This window comes from Aspergillus sclerotioniger (genome assembly GCF_003184525.1).
Source record: "Aspergillus sclerotioniger CBS 115572 chromosome Unknown BO94scaffold_8, whole genome shotgun sequence".
Lineage (NCBI taxonomy): Eukaryota > Fungi > Ascomycota > Eurotiomycetes > Eurotiales > Aspergillaceae > Aspergillus > Aspergillus sclerotioniger.
Window position 1 is genome coordinate 1,076,340 of NW_020290998.1, and position 18,514 is coordinate 1,094,853.

The 18,514-nt window shown below is 50.4% G+C and overlaps 8 protein-coding genes across 8 annotated transcripts; 5 read left to right on the forward strand and 3 right to left on the reverse strand.

Moving 5' to 3' along the window:
- The first annotated feature begins 151 nt into the window (after positions 1-151).
- BO94DRAFT_385899 (lactoylglutathione lyase GLO1) lies at positions 152-1,816 on the forward strand. Its single transcript, XM_025607291.1, has 5 exons — positions 152-541; positions 626-675; positions 741-776; positions 839-1,549; positions 1,634-1,816. Exons 2-5 carry the CDS (start codon positions 642-644, stop codon positions 1,807-1,809), a joined length of 957 nt encoding a protein of 318 aa, XP_025469698.1. The 5' UTR covers positions 152-541; positions 626-641; the 3' UTR covers positions 1,810-1,816.
- Positions 1,817-2,363: 547 nt separating this feature from the next.
- Positions 2,364-5,587, forward strand: BO94DRAFT_461471 (transcription factor domain-containing protein; the record flags this gene model as incomplete). The annotated part of the gene is made up of 8 exons (XM_025607926.1): positions 2,364-2,450; positions 2,525-2,607; positions 2,727-3,758; positions 3,809-4,017; positions 4,067-4,199; positions 4,257-4,484; positions 4,532-4,687; positions 4,735-5,587. The coding sequence occupies 8 exons, from the start codon at positions 2,364-2,366 to the stop codon at positions 5,585-5,587; spliced, it is 2,781 nt and encodes a 926-aa protein (XP_025469699.1).
- A 300-nt stretch (positions 5,588-5,887) lies between these two features.
- BO94DRAFT_583881 (uncharacterized protein) lies at positions 5,888-7,357 on the reverse strand (the record flags this gene model as incomplete). The annotated part of the gene is made up of 3 exons (XM_025615589.1): positions 5,888-7,109; positions 7,170-7,236; positions 7,318-7,357. 3 exons carry the CDS (start codon positions 7,355-7,357, stop codon positions 5,888-5,890), a joined length of 1,329 nt encoding a protein of 442 aa, XP_025469700.1.
- A 940-nt stretch (positions 7,358-8,297) lies between these two features.
- On the forward strand, positions 8,298-9,966 carry BO94DRAFT_617728 (uncharacterized protein; the record flags this gene model as incomplete). The annotated part of the gene is made up of 4 exons (XM_025616839.1): positions 8,298-8,442; positions 8,501-8,770; positions 8,854-9,760; positions 9,876-9,966. The coding sequence occupies 4 exons, from the start codon at positions 8,298-8,300 to the stop codon at positions 9,964-9,966; spliced, it is 1,413 nt and encodes a 470-aa protein (XP_025469701.1).
- Positions 9,967-10,165: 199 nt separating this feature from the next.
- BO94DRAFT_583883 (uncharacterized protein) lies at positions 10,166-10,570 on the forward strand (the record flags this gene model as incomplete). The annotated part of the gene is made up of 3 exons (XM_025615590.1): positions 10,166-10,183; positions 10,237-10,374; positions 10,427-10,570. The coding sequence occupies 3 exons, from the start codon at positions 10,166-10,168 to the stop codon at positions 10,568-10,570; spliced, it is 300 nt and encodes a 99-aa protein (XP_025469702.1).
- Positions 10,571-10,943: 373 nt separating this feature from the next.
- BO94DRAFT_622735 (uncharacterized protein) lies at positions 10,944-12,662 on the forward strand (the record flags this gene model as incomplete). Its single annotated transcript, XM_025617098.1, has 4 exons — positions 10,944-11,119; positions 11,167-11,433; positions 11,515-12,503; positions 12,558-12,662. The coding sequence occupies exons 1-4, from the start codon at positions 11,008-11,010 to the stop codon at positions 12,660-12,662; spliced, it is 1,473 nt and encodes a 490-aa protein (XP_025469703.1). The 5' UTR covers positions 10,944-11,007.
- Positions 12,663-12,773: 111 nt separating this feature from the next.
- BO94DRAFT_386624 (calpain-like protein) lies at positions 12,774-15,953 on the reverse strand. The gene is made up of 7 exons (XM_025607294.1): positions 15,297-15,953; positions 15,039-15,225; positions 14,713-14,977; positions 14,402-14,662; positions 14,248-14,353; positions 14,006-14,197; positions 12,774-13,941 (listed from the first exon to the last, which is right to left on the reverse strand). Exons 1-7 carry the CDS (start codon positions 15,723-15,725, stop codon positions 12,919-12,921), a joined length of 2,463 nt encoding a protein of 820 aa, XP_025469704.1. The 5' UTR covers positions 15,726-15,953; the 3' UTR covers positions 12,774-12,918.
- A 1,014-nt stretch (positions 15,954-16,967) lies between these two features.
- Positions 16,968-18,158, reverse strand: nimX (cyclin-dependent serine/threonine-protein kinase CDC28; the record flags this gene model as incomplete). Its single annotated transcript, XM_025607511.1, has 4 exons — positions 16,968-17,220; positions 17,277-17,440; positions 17,501-18,009; positions 18,122-18,158. Coding segments are annotated over 4 exons (963 nt in total), but the record flags the coding sequence as incomplete, so codon positions are not given.
- Positions 18,159-18,514: the final 356 nt, after the last annotated feature.

Sequence of the window (18,514 nt, forward strand, 5' to 3'; positions counted from 1 at the left end):
GCTTTCTGGGACTATGCCCATGCTAACTCCCGTTCCTCTTGGTAGTAACGAAGTCGGAGTATAATAGTATATGCCTCACCTTGGCACAAAGTGGCTTTTAGTACTATTGTTGTGCATGGTAATTTTACTTGAATGGTCACATGTCCACTGCATTGCTATTTATTGTTTCCCCTCGATACCATCTTTCATGGATCAACCATGCACAAGTTGTTTACCTACATGATTCTGTCAAGGATAGCAAGATTGAGGCTATCGACAAACTAGTACTAGGACCTAAAACACCACCTATCCCCAATCAAGAGCTCCAATGAGAACTGGCATTTTTATTATTAATCGAAGCTCCCTCTGGCCTGGATAGCGTCATAGGGTGGTGGTGCCCCCACCTTTTTTCCGGCTCTCCTCACGCGGCTCACTAAACCCAACAAGCTATCTTGTCTCTCGGTCACTTTTACCCCTCCCCCTCTTTCCTGGATGTTCTCGCTTCCCTCCTTTCGCTCACCTTTCCTCAGGGTCCTCGTTCCACGATTCTCGATCGTACCTGGTACGTTTCTCGAACAATGCCAACCGATCTCTTTCCCCACTCGGCTTGATTTTAGATGCTGACAGTAGTGCGTGTAGGAACCAGTCGATCACTCGCAACCATGGCGACGGATACTTCCAAGTATAAGCTCATGCGTTAGTGCTTTCCATTGTCGTACAGAAAGATTTAGCCCGAAGATAACAATGTGTTTGTCTGGTAGACACCATGATTCGGGTCAAGGACCCGAAGAAATCCTGTATGTTCTCCTCTATCACACCTGAGTGGTTCAGAAGCTCATTGTCAATCATCGGGATTTAGTGGAATTTTACAAGTTCCTGGGCCTCAACCAGGTTAATCAGATTGATTTCCCCGACAACAAGTTCTCTCTTTACTTCCTTGCCTACGACGGACCCCAGTCTCTCCAGGGTGATCGCCATTTCACCGACCGCAACGGTGTCTTGGAACTCACCCATAACCATGGCACTGAGAATGATCCCAACTACAGTGTGGTCAACGGTAACACCGAGCCCCACCGCGGTTTTGGTCACATTGCTATCTCCGTGGATAACATTGAGGCCGCTTGCAAGAGACTCGAGGATGCCGGTTATCCCTTCCAGAAAAAGCTCACAGAGGGCCGTATGCGGCATATCGCTTTCGTCAAGGATCCCGATGGATACTGGGTCGAGATTATCCGCCGCCACAATGAGGATGTTGGTACCACGACTGATCCGTCCAGCTACCGGTTGAACCACACCATGCTTCGTGTCAAATCTGCCGAAGCCAGTTTGAAGTATTATCAGGAGGTCTTTGGAATGACTCTACTGCGCACCGTCGAGAACAAGGACGCCGGTTTCAACCTCTACTTTTTGGGATACCCTGGCGCCAACCCTGCACTTCGGGAGGATGCCTCCAACCCGGTCTCCGAGTGGGAGGGCCTGCTCGAGCTTACCTGGAACTATGGCACCGAGAAGCAGGAGGGCAAGGTGTATCACGATGGTAACACGGAGCCACAAGGATTTGGGCACATCTGTAAGTCAAATCACTTGACCCTTTGTTTCGGCAAGCCAGCTCTATAGAGAGGACTGTTATCGCTAATGTCGTCGGTACCTACAGGTGTCTCGGTCGATGACCTCCACGCGGCCTGTGATCGATTCGAGTCTCTGAACGTCAACTGGAAGAAGCGTCTCACTGATGGACGGATGAAGTACGTGGCGTTTATCCTGGATCCCGATGGGTACTGGATTGAGGTTGTCCAGAACGAGGCCCTCAAGCGCACCGGCAACCTGTGATCAAGGGATCTCGTTACGCTGTATATGGTTGTCTATGGTTGTGGTGTGAATTGCTTGCCCGATGTAGTTGTTGGAAGCGTGTACCTATCTGTTCTCCATATATATTGATCCAGGGTGCGGCCCCGTTGGTGATGCCGAGGACAACGCTGTTGGTAGTAAAAAGTGGGCGAGTAGCGCGGGATTTCTTTCCCTTGGGGGATGCTTGGGTTACCGAGAGGGTGATTGGCCCGTGGGGTGGGGGATCTCCCCCGCTTCGCCAGGGCCTCCCGCCTATCAGAGGATCGCCAACACTTCCCCAGAGCATCGTCGCCGACCGGGCTGAGACCCCCGAGCAAAGACAGCAGACATTGACGCGGTGTGTGTCCCATGTCTGTCCGTCCTCATGACCTCCCTCCCTGAATCGCATCTTGGACCATGCATGCTGTCAGACTGCCCTCGGTCGATGTTGGTTGACTGGATGTGTTTCTCTTCTCACCCTCCTCGCTGATCTTCCTCCATCCCCCGGGGCACTCTTGCGCTGCTGTTGCACCGACCCAACAAATCGTGAAATCGCCATGCAGCCGCAGTCGGAGAAGCCCAAGCGGGCTCCCCGGAAGCATGTCACCACCGCCTGTGTTCCTTGTCGGGAGAGTAAGATCAGAGTATGTGACCTCGTCTCTTGGATGCTTTTATCGGATCTTTACAGAGTTACCCCGGGCTGACGCAATTTGGGCAGTGTGATGGGGCTACTCCGAATTGCCACAACTGCGAAAAGAAAGGAAAGGATTGCAAATACCAGCACGGTGACGATAAGCGGAAGTAGGTCCAGCTCGCTCCATCTATGTCTTGTCCGCTGGCCTGTTTGAATTACCTCGCGTTCTGTGTAACGACCGTCTCGCGAAGATAAAACCTGGAAAGGGCATCGGATTTTTGGCGAGCGCAGTGTCCGCACAGCCAACCAAGGCTGACTTTAACTCTCCCAGAGTGTCTCTTCGCGCAGCCACGGAGCTGTTTTCCGCCAGAATAGACCAGCTATGTCAATTCATCTACGACAATGGGCTAGAGCCACCCCCTATGAAACCCGAAGACGAGTCGGGAATGAACAGAGTTCTGGACACCCTGCAAATTCCTCGGGGACTAGCGAAAAGGAGAGACTCAGTGGCATCTATTGGGCACAATGCGCTGCCTCAACCAGCCGTCACACAATCCCCTGACCACACTCCACCCCCTCTTCCTTCAGGGAACCGTCAGATGGGTGTCACCGAGAGTATGCCCGCAGTTTCATCTCCCTCGCACAGTGTACTTTCCAATCAGCGATTCCTGCCCCCGGCTGAGAAAAGCCAAGACCACATGAACACTCTGGCAATAAACCCAGGGTTGTCAACCAATTATCCTTCGACGCACTGGGGGTTCACTCTTCCCACGGCTGAAAGCTTGGATGCCCTATATGCCAATATAGATGGCGCTTCCAGTCGGTCAAATGAGAACAGTCTGAGTCCAGATAGCCTGCAGTTCACACCGGACATATCCCAACAGCCGGGCGTGCTATTGGGCCAAGCGTGGAACGACAGAGACAACGATTCTGACAGTGGCGAGGAAGACGAAGCTGAGAAAGATGTTATTGAGCAAATTTCACATCGTATAGGGACTCTGAAGATTGCAGGCGATGGCCATCTCAGGTTTTATGGAGCCACTTCGAATCTCAACCTGGTAGACGTGTCTGCGACACAACAACGCCAGCGTCCAGATGCACGGACTGTTCGTCACGATGGACAAGATATCTTGAATCATCTGCGGGTTGGACAGCCTGTTGATCCCGCACTCGAGGACCATCTTGTCGAACTTTACTTTACCTGGCAAAATCCCAGTACCTACGTGGTCGACAAAGATATGTATATGGATGCGAGGATGAAATGGAGAAACGACTTGATAGACACACCCTTCTATTCGGAGGTCCTCACAAATGCAATGTTTGTTAACTTCTCCGGTCTCGTCCCGTTCTCCGACTAATAAATTCCAGGTGCGCCATCGGAAGTGCATTCGAAACTCGGTATCATACTACTTTTATCACATTCCCCAAATCTCTGTCAGAATTCTTTGCAGACAGGGCGAAGGCTCTTCTCGAAATCGAATTGGACTCTCCTTGCGTCGCTACTGTTCAGGCTCTCGTTATTCTGAGCTCCCACGAAGGATCCTCTAACCGTGATGCTAGAGGTTGGCTCTATAGCGGTAGGTTGATAGTCTAGGGAAACCGGCATGGCATACTAACAGAACTTAGGCATGTCGATGAGACTTGCATTTGATCTTGGGCTGCACCTGGACACGACACCTTACGTTGAAAAGGGCGACATAAGTGCTCATGAGGCTGACGTGCGTCGAATTGCATTCTGGGGAAGCTATACTGCCGATCAGTGAGTGTAGATGCCTTGGTAATGAGCTCCCGGTATTGTCTGACCTCTTCGATACAGCTTTTGGGGCTTTTACTTGGGAAGGCCCTTCCGAATGAACGCAGGGGACATCACTATTCCGAAGCCTGCCTCCGACCTGGGTGCTGAGAAGGAAGGCATGTGGTATCCGTATGGGCTACCGATGAAACCGGACGCACTGGAGAATGGATTGAAGAACCCAAATGAATTAATCAGTCGACAATTCGCTGTTCTTTGGGAGATCATATCGCCCGTTGGCCATATCCTGTTGTTTTCCTGCTCTCTATGTCCCTGTCAAGTGCTAACTCAGTATATAGATACGGTTGCTCCGACATTCCACGCCATGACCTGCAGAGATTGTGTCACAGGGTAACGGATGACCTATTTGCTTGGAAGGCCAACTTGCCCTCAAATCTGGATGTTGATCTCGGAAATGATGCTGTTCCGAAGCTACCTCATCTTCTAGTACTTCAGTATGTACTCCACATGAAACTGCCCTTGTAAGCTAACCCGAGTGTAGCATGCAATACCACCAAATTGTTATTTTTACCCACCGACCCTGGGTTTCGAAGAGCTACATCCAACCACGCAGTCCGCGCCAAGGACCTGGATATCATCACGCCCGACGGATGTGCGTTGATTCATCAATAGCGATCGCACGACTCCTTCATATCTACGAAAAACATTATACATTCCGGCGTATGAACAATCAAGTCGTCGCCATCATTTTCAGCGCAGCCCTAATGCTGCTTTATGTCACTATTTCGAGCTCTCGACCGGGCGGAGATAGCAGCAGCAGCAACGCTGAAATGGTTGCATATTTGAATCTTTGTTTCCGTGCACTAGACGAGATAGGCCAATCGTTCGAGAATGCCAAACGGACCCGAGACTTTCTGGTTAGCTTGCAACGGCGTTGGCAAGCACACATGCGGCGCTCAGGAGCACTTAAGCGCCAAACAAGCCACCAGCCCTTGACGCAACAACCCACAGGGCGTATCACGGACCCAGAGGCATCACGAAAGAAGTCCCGAGTTACCGCGCCCAGAAACCAAGCCGCAATTCCCCTGTCCTTACCCACATCATCCTCCTTAACAGGCGCAGGCCTCTCCTTCAACCAACCACAACCTCAGCGCCGGCCTGGACAACCGTCTTTTGATCCTTCCCAACAATTGGGCGCATGCCAGCCTGGAGATCTGGATTGGATCCGGGATTCCGATCTGCAATTGCTCTCCGAGAATCTCGGAGACAACGGGTTTCCCCAGCCGGGGAATACGAACTCGTATGGGGACGACCCGGCCCTGCCCAGTCTGGCTGATATTGAGCCGTGGTGGGATTCACCAAATGTGAATACGTTTGGAGGGTCTTCGTTATGATATGAGTACGGATATCATCTAGTTCAATATTTGATATTTCTATTGCTTTATCGTCACTTTTCTTCCTGCATCTATCATACTTTGTTGTCTTAGCGAATGCTTCCATGGCTATCCTGATGTAGGTGCGGCCCCACCATAATAATACTTGCTTTCCATGCGGGACTATCATCTGTTCCAGACTATATACCTTTGTTCCGTCGACCAATCATCCTGCGTCATATACCTGAGTTGGTAAAGAACACGACTTGTGCGGGGTACCCCGTTCTATCTATTTCTCATAGCATGGTCCCAACTTCGCCCTCAATTCATCATCACCTCCCTCAGCCAATCCGCTGCCCTGTGATGTGAGAGAGTCCAATCATGCTCCAGGAATTGAGTGAGGGTCACTCTCTTCTGACCATACCCCTTCTCGCGGCCCCAGAAACACGCCCGTTGCATAACATCGACCATTTCGTGGGCTTGTTGATATAAAACGCTATCTGTGTGAACCCTTTTCCATTTCCGTGCTCCCGGGGCAGCCATCAAAAGCCCTGATTTAGAAAGAGAGTCATCAACGCGAGTTGATATCCTCACCCAGGGAAGTTCCATCTCGAGCCGCTTGATCCCCTGACCAGGATGATGCCACGTTGGACCACTAGTCCCATAATCCAGACCGAATGGCGGCCATCTCGAGATGGCCTTTCGTCTCCGAGGCGGTTCGCGTTTCGTTTCACTATCCTTAGAATACGAATCATGCGTACTCTCCTGCTCCTCATGTCGATACACATCCAAGGAGTCAAGAAGGTCCTCGCCCTCAGACGCATTACCAGCTTTCAAAACGGGAACTGGATACTCCGGTCCTGTATAATACTCCGGAAACGAGCGGGGAGTGTCCTTCCCCGCAGAACGAAGAAATAAGATCGGTGACGCAAAGGCGTCGAAATACCGCTCTGGGGTGGAGAAATACGCCTTCCTTGCTGCTAGAAGTGGGGGAAGGTCCCATGGTGCGACTCTTCCCCTGGGATGCTTTTTGTTGCGCCAGCTAGTCAAGGCTGCCTTTTCATCCGTTGGCGGTGATTGAATACAATGCTCATCAAGGGATGTCCAATCGCAGATGGGCTCTAGAGCCGCGACTGCGTGGATGGACTTGGCTTCCGTGAGGGAGAGCATTAGGGCCAGGGAGCCGCCAATGTGCGTGCCAATGACGCTTAGACGACTAGGCTGCAGGGTCTCCAGAATCCAGTCGAGGCCAGCGAGGGTGTCGTGGACGGGGGTTGGGTATTTGTAATCGTGGAATGCCAGGTCAGTGGGATTATCGGAGTTGGTTGGCAGATTTCCCAGACGGTAGTTGATTGTTACTATCGTTGAGGATGTGATGGTTGCTAGGCTGCGTGGGACATATTCCTTGGAAGGTGGTCCCCTGTGACGGGGTGGTGAATACGTGGGAAGGCCCTCGGGGCTAAAAGAGAAGATTGGACCCGGCGGGAGACGGATGATCACATTATCACGGGCCCTAATGGGAGCATAGGTGGGGTGGGTGATACTGGGAAGTTGGTTAGATCTGGGAGTTGGAGCGTGCTTGATGGTTGGGGTGGATACTTACTCGAGTGCTATAGAGCCGTTGGCTCCTACCGGAATGTTGATGCTATCACGGTACTCCGAGAATGATGCTGCTTGGGTCAATTGATATATGTAAGGATGTCGGGGACAGGTTGATTTCGGGCGCATATAAAGTATACTGATATATCTACCTCCTGCTGGAGACAGCTGTTTGGAAGAGAAGACACGCATTGCGCCATGTCAAAGAGAGTAGTAAAGAGATGGAGGAAACGATGAGGAAGGTGGGTGGAGGACTATGCTAGTGATCCCGGCATACCTTAGTAAGCATCCAGTTATGCAGGCTGTGATGCGCTAGCCCGTAGTGAGCTAGTGGAACGATATCGAGTCGATCATTATTGGCTCAAGATCTCTCACAGGGACGTAACGAAGATCTCTTACCATAAAGCAGTCTTTTCTACTCGTTTCTCACTAGTACTTTGTCTCGTTGTCAGTGTTGCAGTATTGTTACAACCAGAGCTTGACCAAAACGTATCTCATTCTTTTTCACAAGTCAATTACCAGCATATATGTGGAAGATGGCGATATCTTATAAGATCCAAGGTCTTCTATGTAGGTAATACCCACAAAGATTGATAAGTCTAGAATAAAGGGAAATGCGGGATCAGATCTACGTTGATCTCTTTTAGTCAACAAGTCTGGTCTTTGGCGATCAGTACGTCGCCGACCGTGGCTTGAAGTGCATGAAACCATCACCCAACGCTCTGGGTATTCTTTACACATGTCGACGAACCAACGCGGAGGCCAAGAAACTGCCTATCATCGTGGTCTATTCAAGCACTTCGCTGAATAACAGGAATGCGGATTGGATACCCTAATTGTAGTATTTTGACCAGAAGAACACCGGGCCCTAACATTCAGCCATACGTCTGTGTCAATTCCCCTCAGTTTGACTGGTCCGTGCTGGGGCATTCTTTTTTTCTTCCGGCTTGTCCGGGAGTAGAAAGCCCTTGTATTGAGGCTTTAAGTTCATGGGTTCATGAAGTAGCTCTGACCCAAGTATGATCAATGCATGGGACGGATGTCCAGAACTAATGTACCTCAACAACAAATGACTTGCAGAGGCCCGTATGGAGAAGACACAGGGTCACCAACCCACTACTCACTACTAGACATGCACCGGCATCGTAACTTCCCTCGATGTATGACAAAGGAGCGGCCAAGGGAAGCCGAGGACTATGTGCATATTCTGGCATGTATCCTCTGCGGCGACCGCTTTGGGAACCCGGAAATGCCCTGGCGACACTATTTTCGCGCCCGTAAGTCTTTGACGGAACAAATGTCCTACTAACGGGGTTGACCATTGTTCAAAAACAGTTTATCAAGCCTCGGATTTGGTCGGAGTGTCCGAGATCGGGCTATGGAGTTCCCATGTCCCTCTCAAGGTGCCCGCGGACCAGGATGCAGAATGGGACACCATGGGGGAGGACTACGTCATCCTGTCCGATCTCTCATGCTGGCCAAGAGATCTGTTCCTCTTCCATGAACTCTGCTGGCGGAGATTGGTGAAGCATATCGCGACGGATGACATAGACTGCAGTGACCTCTACATCGTGTTGAAGAGACTTCCATCTCCATCAAAACCTGGTTCGTCACCCCTCTCATTGAAAGCATCCTTGCTACCGCGTGAGGAGTAACTCCGGCCAGACTGACCCAAGATCCGTTCATAGGTCCTTCGGGCTATTTTGGTAGCGACTTCGAGCGGTATGAGACACCCCCGTTGAGATACCTCCTTCAGTCTGAACGAGACCGACCCAGATGCGCTGCCGAACTACAAACCACGCTGACCAGAAACTGCAATCCGACTGATGGTTTTAGACGACTTCCTCTCGAGATAATAGAGGCTCTTGGGGCACTTCTGTCTACTCGAGATGTTCTCAACAGTCGCCTTGCATCGCGAGCAATGGGCCTGCTCTTTCACAGCCCCACGTTCTGGAAAACCTGGTTTGAGATCAATGGGGAGCGAGGGTTCCTAAATTACCTTATCAAGCGTGGCCGGAAAATTGACTGGCGACTGCTGTTCCACAGTACGTGTACGATGCGATGCGGTCGTTCGTTTGAGTTGACTATCCGGGCATGGGAGAGCAATCGGTGGGTAAGAGATGCATTACTATGCAAGCCCAGGGTGCCGTTCATGGACTTTGGTGGCAGAGCTCTGCAGCACTATCATAATACTGCATGGCCGGGGATATATAGACGTTCCATCAGCATCCCGCCGGACTTGATGATAATTGGGGTGTCAGTTTTGCAGGAAATAGGGGACGATCTGATTTGTATCAAAGGGTTAGAACTCATCCGAGCAGATGGGTCAAGCGTACTCCTTGGATCGAAGATTGCAGGAGCACAAGTGATAAGTGAAGATTTGCCTGAGCTTCTCGATGCCCCAACCGGTTGGTTTGGATCGTCCTACTCTTACGCATACCCGGGAATTCAGATGCTCTTAAACGCACGAGGTCTGCAAGGCTTTTTTATTTCGACCGCCATAACCGGAGGGGTCGGTCGTTTGCAATTGATTCGGCGTGGCGGCTGGTCAGTACCAGTGGGCTATAACTACGGTGAGGGATTCACAAGCCATGCGTTCTAAATGGATCAAGTGGCTGAGTTGATTGTGGAGTTTGACGTGCGTATATACTCTTACCTTCAAGACGTAGATTTCGTTACTAAATAGCTGACAAGCTTGACAGATTTACAGACTCATGCAATTAGGCATCCGGGGCTTTGGGAGCAACCAGAAGACGCGAGAATGGGACCGGGATGGGTACTACCCTCCATACTGGACTTGACTAACACTGGCCTCATAACAGACGCATTCTGAATGATTCACAATGTGAGCAAACTGTGGGGCATTCAATAGGAATGTGTCAGACAATGGGCATTGTAGACACCGGGTATCTGTGTGTTAGATCTTCGTAGGGGTATATATATCGCGTAAACGTCCAGTTCTATGTTAATCACACATCTCCCTTCATAAATATTCGCAAGATGAACTCCGCCACTCAGGTAAGGATCATGCCCAATAATGACCTACTCTGTATAGACTAATCAATGGCCAGATTATCAAGAGAGCGATTTTCCTCCCGGGCAGCGTCGTCGGGGCTGGCCCCCGACACAACAAGACCAAGGTCGAGAAGAAGAAGAAGGAAGAGGAGGAGGAGCGTAAAGACATCAAAAAGATGTCCAAAAAAGACAGGGTATGTTGAGAAAAGCTGCTCGATGATTGTAATCTAATCGTCTTTCCACCAGGAGAAGGAAATTGAAAGGCTGCAGGCAGCCATTCTTAAGGAGGAAGAGGAAATTCGGCGCAAGAGAGAGAAGATCGTGGCTCTGGAGGGGGTCATGGGGGATGGCGAAGGCGGGAGCGAGGAAGCTGAGCATATGGAAGAATGAAGTATTCTTAAATTGAAATCTACATACCCCATGCCTCTGGTTTTCAAGTCTCATTAGGTTCGACCCGTGATTTGACTCGCGGGAACTCCATTAAGCAGTGTGTCCCTCAGGCACCTTGATTATCATGTGATCGAGTCGTAGCTCTTCCTCATCGCCGCATCTTTTGCTGTTTGCTTCCCCCATCTTCTGAGCCCGATCCCAATTCTCCATCATTCATTCAAGAGCTAACCATCATATAATCAAGCTTCATAGTCCAGAGTACATACATAGTACATCGTTAGGAACGACCTCGAGGAAGAAGAGGCTCTGCCTGCTAACGATGACCTCACCGTGACATTCCTAAGCGGAGACATGTTCCTCCTTAGCGCCTGCTATATCTCTCTACTTCATGACGTTGAGTATTCGGTCATCTTGGAGCTCTGATACTGAAGGACTTAATGATGGCCTACATTTCCACCGGACCCAGGGAGTTTGTTCAATACCTTCTATGTGGGGCGCATATTGGGAAAATGGCAAATGAGCTCCCTTGGCGAGACTTTTATCGAGCCCGTGAGTAATCATAATGAAGACTTTTGGCTGCTTTACTAACCTTGCAGTTTACCAGAATCGTGGCGTCGTGGCACTGTCCGGTGTGGGTGAAAGAAAGGATTTCTGTTACTTCCAAGTCCCAGCCGATCGAAACACACTATCAGACGCCATGACGACTGATGAGTACACTACTTTGCTTAAGTTGCGCTGTCAGCCCTGGAATATTCTTATCCTCCACGACATATGTTGGCAACACCTGGTGCAACATTGGGACCCGGACGACATTGATTTAGAGTGCCTTTTCAATGTGCTGTGCAAATTGCCGAAATTTCCAGGTCCTGTGTCTCCCTTTCTGTAAATTTGCTTTTCATCCCATTTCTTTCCTTTGTCGGGCCTGACACAAGACTCCCTTATAGACAACGAGTCACGCTTTGGAGAATATGCATATCCTTTTGAAACACCAACTTTGGAGCAGCTTCAACAGTCTCAACGAGAACTCCCCTCCCGAAGACATATCGAAGAGGAAGAAAAGCTGGCCCCAAGACGAAATTCTACAGACTGCTTCCGGAGGCTCCCTAGAGAAATCAGAGAAATGGTTGGAGCTCTTTTGCTAACCAGTGACGCCCTTAGCGCCCGTCTTGCTTCTCGATCAATGTCAGAGATTTTCGACAGCCAGATGTTTTGGAGATCACGGTTTGAAGTGAACGCAGAGCGGGGCTTCCTCAGTCATTTTCTTCGCCAGCTTCAACGTAACAGGACCCCCTTTGACTGGCGACTACTATACCACAATACGTGTCAAATTCGGTGTGGTACTTCGTTTGATCTGACGATCAAAGTGTGGGAAAATCGTCGGTGGGTTGCAGACGCGCTGAATTGTCAAGCACACGGGGTAGTAGCTGCTACACCTCCTCTCATGGAATTCGGCGGCAGAGCCTTACATAACTACCATGGTACCATTTGGCCTGGGACACATATTGAGACTGTCATGCTGCCGCCAGATCTGGTGAGGGTTGGTATCGCGGTCGTCATGGAACATGGTAGCAAAGCAACTCGTGTCACTGGTCTTGAATTCATCTGTGATCATAGCCCGAGCGCGTCTCTCGGATATAAAACTCCGGGAGCAAGGGTCATGAAAGAAGAAGAGCCTGGCGCTAGGGAGATACTTCATCCGATATCCGTTGATTTCTTAGAAGTGTTTCTATACCCGGGAGTTCAAATACTTATGGAGGCCGCGTCACTACAAGGCTATGGTATTTACCGTGACTCGGAGGGCACCCGTTTATTGCAGCTGCTGAGAGACGGAGGGGATACGGAAATAGTAGGCTTGCCGAATATTGAAGCATCAAATCAGGAGCAATATCAGTTCCGAATGGATAAAGTGGTTGCGGTGACTGCTGCACTTGATGTAAGTGCGAACTCTCACAACGGTTTCATCGCAGAACTTTTGATGATTTGATAGGTTCACGGTATTAATGATTTGGGAATTCGAGGGTTTGGAAACCACCAGGCGAGATCCCAGAATCTATACTTTGGAAGGGATATATTTGACACTATCCCTATCTAGTTGATGAGCAAGGGCAGATACTGTCCTCGTTGATAACTGCCTCGACTATCAGTTCTTGTTGATTTGACGAGTATGTAGGAACAGCTTTATTGGGCGATGTTCAAACTTACGGGAATTCTGAGTCAGATTGAAACCAAAATGTCTCTGAGATACACAGTGCGAGCTTCTGGGTTTTGCTTACTATGAATAAACAAGAGAAAACGGCATCAAAACAATCATATCTAGCCGAATAGCCACCATCCCCTCAACTAGACTACTAGACATGCCCGCTATCTTGCATCTCCACCAATCGAGACACTATATTCTCGGATGCCGCACTCGCCGCTGGATCATCCATATCAAGCGATGCCTCGACATCATCTTCCGGCACGGGGCGGAGCACCTCCAGAGACAGCTGGGAGTCCTTTGAATAAACGCGCAAGCCGACCACAGATACAGCATTCCATGGATCACTATTAGCGTCTCCCTCACCACTGCACGAGGTCCTCGTAGGCGTGCGGATCTCAGTCGGCTCATCCGGGGGCATATCGATATCCGAGTCGAATTCGAACCCATCCAGATACTCTGAATGATGATGATGATAATGATGAGAGGTGTGGTGATTATCCCGAACAGAAAGGGAATTTCTGCCTCGAGCATGATGACCACCGCTGAACTGAACCGAAGGAATAGGATCCTTCTCGCTAAGGTCGAGTTCACTGATCGGCAAGTTTGAGGGTGATTTTACCGGACCGTCGGGGACAACCATCTCCTCAGCAGCGGCGGATTCAGCCTTCTTGACAGTCACAGTGACAGTCTGAGACTTGGTCGCGAGTCTTTCTTCAAGTCGACGTTGTCTGGCCTCTAACTTTCTGATCCGGATCCATTCTTTTTGAAGTCTCTTTTTGGTTTCGTCTCGGTGTTTTCGGCGTTCGGCGGCCTTGCGTCGCTCTTCTCGCTCTTCGCGGGCTTGTTTCTCCGCTGGGGTCTCTTGAACGATGCCCTTGGCGTGGGCTAGGTCGTAGGAGAGACCGATTTGGAGGAGTTTACCGCGTTGGATGGGAGCGAGTCGCCGGACGGCTTCTTCGGTAGGGAGTTTGTCTCGGTTTCGGTACGCGGTGACTTTCATGAGGACGTAATAGCGGCCTGCTTCGAGGTCGACTTCGACGTTGACGGATCGACACATGAGTTCGTTGCCGTGGCTGCGGACGAAGTAGTCGTCTTCGCCTTCTTTTTGAAGTCGGAATTTCAGGACGAATTCGTATTCCCCCGCGAGGCCTTTGTAATATCGGTCGTCGAGCTAGGGGTTTGGTTGGTTAGTGATGTTGGAGTGGAGGGAGGTGTTTTGGTGGGAAGGGGCTCACTTGGGAGAGGACTATGATGGCGGGGCCGGGGTTCTTAACATCAAGAACGAATTTGGTGCTGTGGTAATCTGCTGACCATGGGACGTTCAGGGTTGTCCACTGCTGGGTGATTGTCCATTCGTCGTTGAATAGACGGATGCGATCGAAATGTTGGTATTTCTTGAGGAGGTCGTCGTAGGAGATCCAGAACAACTTGTGCTTATGAGTATGTCTTCCTCCAGTAAATAGAACGGGGGGCTTACGCCGTCGTTGCCAAATTTATGTCCCAATTTCGCCATCCATTCTGGAGTCCACTGCTCGGATCCGTCGCTCCACGCTCCAGTCCATTCTTTCTTACCCCAGGGGTTTCTGAATTGAATCAGCTATGGTCCAAGGTGAATATTTGGATCTACGTACCTCAGCCGGAGCAAGCGCTGTCCATCGATTTCTCTCGCTTCCATTATCGAATATGAATGATTCTCGGAGATGCCCTTTCTGTCTCTAGGAGGACCACGATAATCCGGGTCGAGCCAGTTGGAGAACAGCCCGGTACCACAGCCAAAGAGAAATTCCTTGTTGACTTGCATGAGCTCTTCCTTCCAAAAACGGTCCTTGTCTAGGATATTGCTCGTGAGTATGTCGGAAGTGACACCGCCAGTGAGGTCCTCGAGAGCCTCCCTGCGATACATTAGCATCTGAATTGAAGAGGACGCGTCGAGATATCCTACCCGACAAAACCGCCTTCGATGGCAGAGTAGTCGCCATGTGCCTTGGCGTAAGCCTTTTCAAGCAAAGGCAACCAGGTTTCGTTTTCATCCACACATTGAGCGAAATAAAGAGCACGCGAGCCGGTTTGCCAGACTTTGCGATACTCTTCTTCTGTGTCCATCCGATTGATGTCATCCCAAATTGGCCGTTCCTCCACAGACTCGTCGTAATCCGCGGCACGAAGATATAGTTTGTCGTCCACGATGCATTGCTGCCAGTCACCATCTGAGGGTATTTAGCTTCCGCTTCAGGCGCTCTCTTTCTCTCCAATGCGGTTGTAGCTCACCTCGGTAAAACACAAAACCATAGACCCCAACTTTCTCATTGCGAGCGACGCAAACCTTCTCGATCAACCCTTCCTTGTTTCCCATGGTACAAAGCGCAGCCATGAACCAACAATCTCCGTCGCGGCCTTGACGTACATCCGAGGCAGTGGGCCCGTTGATATAGAATTCCGGCTTGTCGAAGATCTCCTTTGTTTGACACCGGAATGTTAGAGACTGCCTCATTCTACATATAAGCTTCATGAGAAGCTGGCACTTACAGTTACCCTCTTGACGCCCCTCGGAAGCATCTCCAGATTCTGTTGGGCCAGACCTTCGAGGTAGTTCCTTCTTCCGCATTTCAAGTCGACTTCGATATCAAAATGCGGGTCGGTATATTTTTGATTCAATCGTCCGCATTCCCTTGCAATGCGCTCGACAGCGCGCTGGCATTCCAGCCGAGCCTGCTCATAAGACTTGCTGGCGTGTTGTCCCTGAATCACACCTTTTGGTGTTCTCGCAGCTTTTGTGCGCGCATATGGATTGTCCGGCAACACCGTATTAACCAATCCAGGAAACTTGGAATTGAAATCATCCCAGAACTGTTTCATGGTTTCTTGAGGTGGTTGAGTTACCTTTCTGCGCATGCGACATTCAGACCGAGATGAGGGTGGAGGAGTGTAGACTAAGTCGGCGTTGTCCTCGTCCATAGTGATGGCCGCCAATAAGCAATTATACAAAAGCGCGAACAATGAGGGGAAGAAATATCTAGTACTGAGACAATATAGAAATGAAGATAATCGATGCCAACAATTTCAGGACGCATGCCCCGCCTTAAAAGCTGCGCTCCTCGAGTACCCCTCGTATCGCTACTGAGGCCGAACAAATCAACATGAACCTCCTTGACCCTGGCAATCCTCCAAAGCGCCTGTAGGGTATGATTGGAAAAGTCAACCAATAAGCATACTTAGGCTGTGTCGCTGCTGTCCACTAGGGCGCCTTGCGCGCAGAAATCATCTGTGATCAGCTGGTCGACTCTTAGATCAGCGGCACCATATGCAAGTTCATGCACGCTATGCCTTGGTGAAACAGATACAGCCGTTCGTGTATGTAGGCTGAGGAGTAGACAGGGATGTCACAAGCTGAGACTCAGCTTGTAAGCATCTTATGTTGAAACCACGTTAATATTGAGCAGCCAAGAAAGTCCCAAGTTCTGTGCTCACGGGTCACAATGCTCGGCACGTCGGGATCAACGGTATTCCAGGAGATACGCTGGATGTCAGTGGTCATTATTAATAGAAGACCAAAGCGCTTGCATGCGGGATACGAGTGTTCTCTCAGCGGCAGAGTAAGCGCCCGGTCAAGGGATCGGCGATCCGACTCATACTGCCTGCTCATTGGGAAGAAGGCACTTTTGCTTTGCCAGCCTGACGCTGTGTGATTGGAGACGAGGAGGAAGAAAAAGACATCGTCGCGGAGACAAAGCCGACCCTTGGTTGGGCGGGATCGAGTCACGGCACACCACGTGGACCTCATTGGCCGGGATCCGGGGGAAAGCAGCCCGGGATATTCAACCCGTCATTTTCGCCGACGCTCAACCGTACTGTTGCTATTATTATACTATTGTTTCCTTCGGCATTTACTCATTTATGGGTATGTACGCATAAGTCAAAACACTCCTTGTAATATCCAGTATCCTGATCTCGTCCGTTCCAGAGCACTCCGCAAGCAACGCCATGAAAAAAGGAACAAATATAACGGAACAGAAGAAAATCCTAGAGCACCACGAAAAATAAAGTAGAGATACTGGGAGAGCCCGGGTGCAGGCAGTGGGCCAGTAGATAAGTCGGGCGAGGCTGAGAGACCGTGTGTTACTGCGTCTGTCACAGTTGTCCACATGCATAAATGTATCAACATACAGATCATGGCGAAACATGGATAGGTTAGTGCACTCCATTTCTCCGGGTGCGTCCGGAATAGAAAGCGCTGCCGTTTTTAAAGTAGGGGTGCATGCAGGCTTGTTTGGCTGAGATACGACGTGCTGGGTCATACTCGAGCAGGGCATCGAGGAGGTCCAGACCATCTTCTTCGAGGTCAGGGACCAGTGCCCGCGTTTCATCACGTTTCCACTTGGGGAACGTCGATTTGAAGTCGGGGAAGGAAGTGACGCCGGGCCAGGCATTTTCATCCGGAGTACCGAGGAGTCTGTTGGCCAGGATTGTCAGACGTTGGGCGGTTCACGCATCGGAGGGAAAGCATACCGGAAGATTTTGAAGATCTCGTCAATTTCAGAGTCACCGGGGAAGAGTGGCTTGCGAGTGCACATCTCTGCAAAGATGGCACCACAAGACCACATATCAACTCCGGTGGAGTATTGACGGCCACCCAAAAGAATTTCAGGAGAGCGGTACCAGAGAGTTACAACCTAGCGAAAGTCAGCGATAAGCCCCAATAGCAAGACAAGTCCAGTGCGCGGTGGAAATACCTCATGGGTGTAAGTCCTCAGAGGAACACCAAACGCTCTCGCCAAGCCAAAGTCCGCCAGCTTGAGGTTACCATCACGGTCAATCAAAAGATTCTGGGGTTTGAGATCACGATGCAAAATCCGGTGGCTGTGGCAATAACGAATTCCCTCGACTAGTTGAGCCATGAACCTCTTGACCATAGCATCCCCGAGACCCATGTTCTTGCTCAAAGCAGAACCTTCGGGGAGAGCTTTGCCACGTCCACCTTCACTGACAGGAAGAGCCTCCATATACTTCTTGAGGTCGAGGTCGAGGAATTCGAAGACGAGGTAGAGCTTGTGGCCATCGGCATGGACGATGTTGAAGAGTCGCACAATGTTGGGATCGCTCATCTCCTTGAGCAGGGAAATTTCGCGGATGGCTGTGCTTGGAACGCCTTCATCCTCCGCCTCCAGCCTAATCTTCTTCAGAGCCACAATGCGGTTGCCATGAGTGAGGTCGCGAGCCTTGTAAACGACACCATACGTTCCTACATTCAACAGCTCCGAATTAGCCCCAGGTCCAAGGAAGCTCATGTTAATTGAATGAGAGATATATCGAAGTATGTACGGGTATGGCTGGCCTTGTGTAGGTAAACATACCTTCACCAATCTTCTCGATTTTCTGGTAGTTCTCCATGATGAGGATGTCTCTCGCTTTCCTTGATTCCACGCACAAGCACTGCAAACTAAACCAGGAGTACAAGGATGAGCCGATTCAACGTATTGTCGAGCCCACCAGCACGCGGGGGTATAGGAACCAAAGGAGGCTGTACGGCGATGGCTTTGGGTTGCCGGGGAGGAAGAGACGGCGTCAAAGCAGCTGCGAGGAGTCGAGACAATCGAGTTGACAGTGAGGGAGGCAGGAGTCGATTCCCAATCAAGAAGCAGACGCAAGCATCCGAGGGGCAGAACCAGCCGGGTCTGAAGAGTGACTTACCTTTTACTTACCTGAGTTGTCTGAGGAGCTGAAGCAGTTGACTTGGGAGTCTTTTC

Bases quoted from the DNA above. Each gene is read 5' to 3' on its own strand.
- BO94DRAFT_385899 (XM_025607291.1), top strand. From the start codon at position 642: ATGGCGACGGATACTTCCAAGTATAAGCTCATGC. The intron at 676-740 runs GTTAGTGCTTTC...TTTGTCTGGTAG, and splicing joins TTCCAAGTATAAGCTCATGC to ACACCATGATTCGGGTCAAG. The intron at 1,550-1,633 runs GTAAGTCAAATC...CGGTACCTACAG, and splicing joins ACAAGGATTTGGGCACATCT to GTGTCTCGGTCGATGACCTC.
- BO94DRAFT_386624 (XM_025607294.1), bottom strand. From the start codon at position 15,725: ATGGACGAGGACAACGCCGACTTAGTCTACACTCCTCCACCCTCATCT. The intron at 14,354-14,401 runs GTACGTAGATCC...GATTCAATTCAG, and splicing joins CAGCGCTTGCTCCGGCTGAG to AAACCCCTGGGGTAAGAAAG. The intron at 13,942-14,005 runs GTGAGCCCCTTC...CCAAACCCCTAG, and splicing joins CCATCATAGTCCTCTCCCAA to CTCGACGACCGATATTACAA.